At 56.3% G+C, this 2,327-nt stretch overlaps 2 protein-coding genes across 2 annotated transcripts; both read right to left on the bottom strand.

Moving 5' to 3' along the window:
* Positions 1–148: 148 nt before the first annotated feature.
* Positions 149–884, bottom strand: PHACADRAFT_266527 (uncharacterized protein). Its single transcript, XM_007403229.1, has 2 exons — positions 658–884; positions 149–588 (listed from the first exon to the last, which is right to left on the bottom strand). Exons 1-2 carry the CDS (start codon positions 864–866, stop codon positions 540–542), a joined length of 258 nt encoding a protein of 85 aa, XP_007403291.1. The 5' UTR covers positions 867–884; the 3' UTR covers positions 149–539.
* Positions 885–1,824: 940 nt separating this feature from the next.
* On the bottom strand, positions 1,825–2,252 carry PHACADRAFT_203171 (uncharacterized protein; the record flags this gene model as incomplete). Its single annotated transcript, XM_007403228.1, has 2 exons — positions 1,825–1,958; positions 2,018–2,252. 2 exons carry the CDS (start codon positions 2,250–2,252, stop codon positions 1,825–1,827), a joined length of 369 nt encoding a protein of 122 aa, XP_007403290.1.
* Positions 2,253–2,327: the final 75 nt, after the last annotated feature.

Below are 2,327 nucleotides of genomic sequence, written 5' to 3'. Positions count from 1 at the left end.
GACGGCCCTGATTGTGCAAAGCATGGAAGTCGGTGAAGCCAGGAACAACTGTAAAAGCTGAGTAACAGGCCGTCCAGCCACCACAGGATGTCGAAGGTGGACTGGAGCCACAGTTCGAAATGCCAGCCGCCACCTTGCTGAAGCTCGGTTAGCCGCATTACACAGCCTACAGCAGAGACGTCTTGCCAAGCTAACGAGCCCACTTCCACATACCTTCTGCTTCCGCTCGTCTTCTCCGCCTGGCTATAGCACCTCGGGGCCACTTCTTTCTAGAAGCAACATCTCCAGTGTAGTCATCCTGCGACGTTCGCCATTGTCTACCTGCGATATGTCACTATCACTCGGTCCCAGGTGTGGAACGATCACCGTGGCGTAGAGCAGGCCGTTAAGCACTTCAGAGTCGGAGGAAGCTTTGGAGAACGGCGGCACAAAACGTCACTTTTCAGTGGCTGGCGGTGCACCGCCGCACCGTGCACTTGTCTTCTGCGCTGTGTCTGCCCCTTGCACGTTCGAACGCCCACCGAGACATGGTGGCGCCCTCACGAGTGCTCCCCAGTGCCAGTGGCGCCGGAGATATATGGCGCATTGGTGAGTCGACACTTGCTCAAATCCGAAAACGGCTTGGCTGACTAATCGTGGGACGTGCCAATGTGATAGTTGTTGCTGTTCAAAGGGTCTGCCAAGGATACTGCGCCGGAGTAACCGGAGGCCATACCGTTCTCTTGGGCAGTCCGAGGCGGTACACTCCTTGATGCAGAGCGGGACGCGATACGGCATGTGGCAGTTTGGGTACACGCCTGTGTCGTATGTGCTGCGGTGTTGCCTCGTTTGGTGTGCTTGTCGTCTTGCCATATAGCATTCAGCATTGTAGATATCAATATCGCACCGCATGTAAAGTCTTGTCCACTTCTCATGACAGTTAAGTGATGTCCTCCGTTCACCGGTAGAAGTAGGACAGTCTCGTAAAGGGTTCATGTGAGAGTTTCTTCCCTGCCGATGCTAGTGCTTGCGGGTTGGCACAAACCATACGCAACTTCCACCTTAGTTTAGTACTACATTCGTACAGGCTATACGCGTGTACGTCCATCAGTTCACCGATAGATGCTCAATCTGGAGGGCTGCGCGGCCCCGCATCCTCTCACTCGCGCAACCCATTAGTATCTGAAAGCGTGGCGTTCAGTAGTAGTAGACAAGGTACTTATCCGCCAAGGCCAGCCTAGCTACGCATTATGTGCAGTAACGAGTTCACGCGGACTGCAGAACTCCTTTGAGCGGCAGTCAGCCAGACACGCTAGAGCCTCGGAACTGGGCTGCGTCGCCGAACATCCCGTGCTCGCATGTTTTCTGGGCTTGATCCTGACCTTTGGATGAGGATTTTGATCATCTCGAAAAGCTCAAATGCCGCGCCTCTACCACAACACCATATTGATCCGCCCAAAAAGCGAACACGTCGGAACGCCACACCATCCTCGGCGCCCCGAAGGGCGCAGACCTCGATGCACACGGAGGCGAGTCTTCAATGGATCCAACGAAATAGCTCCATAAAGATACCTACTCGAGATTACAGTACATTACAGACCCACCCTCGATGTACAGAGAGGAAGAAACAGTAGCATGAATAAGCTAGATATTACGATGTACGAAAAGCCGGTGTGCGGGTTGCGCCCTCTACTGTATCGTGACGATCGTCTTTTGTCGAAGAACATTACTCTGTACGTCTGGCGAGAGCTCAGTCAGTGGAGGATGTGCATGTGGGTGAGAGGTACGTGGAAGAGATGCGTGAGATGCGTGATGGGTGAGGTGGGAAGGGACAAGGGACAGAGTTTAGTGCCGGACGTTTCCATGGAGGCGGCGACTCTCCTCGAGCTCCTCCGCGTACAAGAGATCGGGGTCGCGGCCCTTGCTCTCGGGCAGGAGCTGCGTGCAGACGGCGCCGGCGATGCAGCACCCGAAGAAGACTGTGTGACACGGGTCAGTACAGGCCGAAACCCGAGAGTCAGGGAGAGGTAGTACACACTCCAGAGGACGTTCGGCGTGCCGATGCTGTTCGTGAGCTGGTTGAACGCGAGCGCCGAGATGATGGCGCCCGCCTTGCCGCACGCGGCGGACATGCCGTGCGCGGTCGCCTTGAACTTGGTCGGGAAGACCTCGGCGGGGTAGATGTACGTCGTCGCGTTCGCGCCAAAGTTGAAGAAGAACTGCAGGAGCGAGAAGCAGACGATGAACGCCACGGTGCTCAGCTTGTGGAACATGCCCGCGAGGATGCCCACTGCGCAGCTTGATCAGCGGCGGGGTCTCTCTAACAGGGGACGCGCACGCGCGGAGGG

This window comes from Phanerochaete carnosa, assembly GCF_000300595.1.
Source record: "Phanerochaete carnosa HHB-10118-sp unplaced genomic scaffold PHACAscaffold_898, whole genome shotgun sequence".
NCBI classification, from domain to species: domain Eukaryota; kingdom Fungi; phylum Basidiomycota; class Agaricomycetes; order Polyporales; family Phanerochaetaceae; genus Phanerochaete; species Phanerochaete carnosa.
The sequence above is the reverse complement of the archived record's forward strand: the minus strand, read 5'-3'. Positions and strand labels throughout refer to the sequence as shown.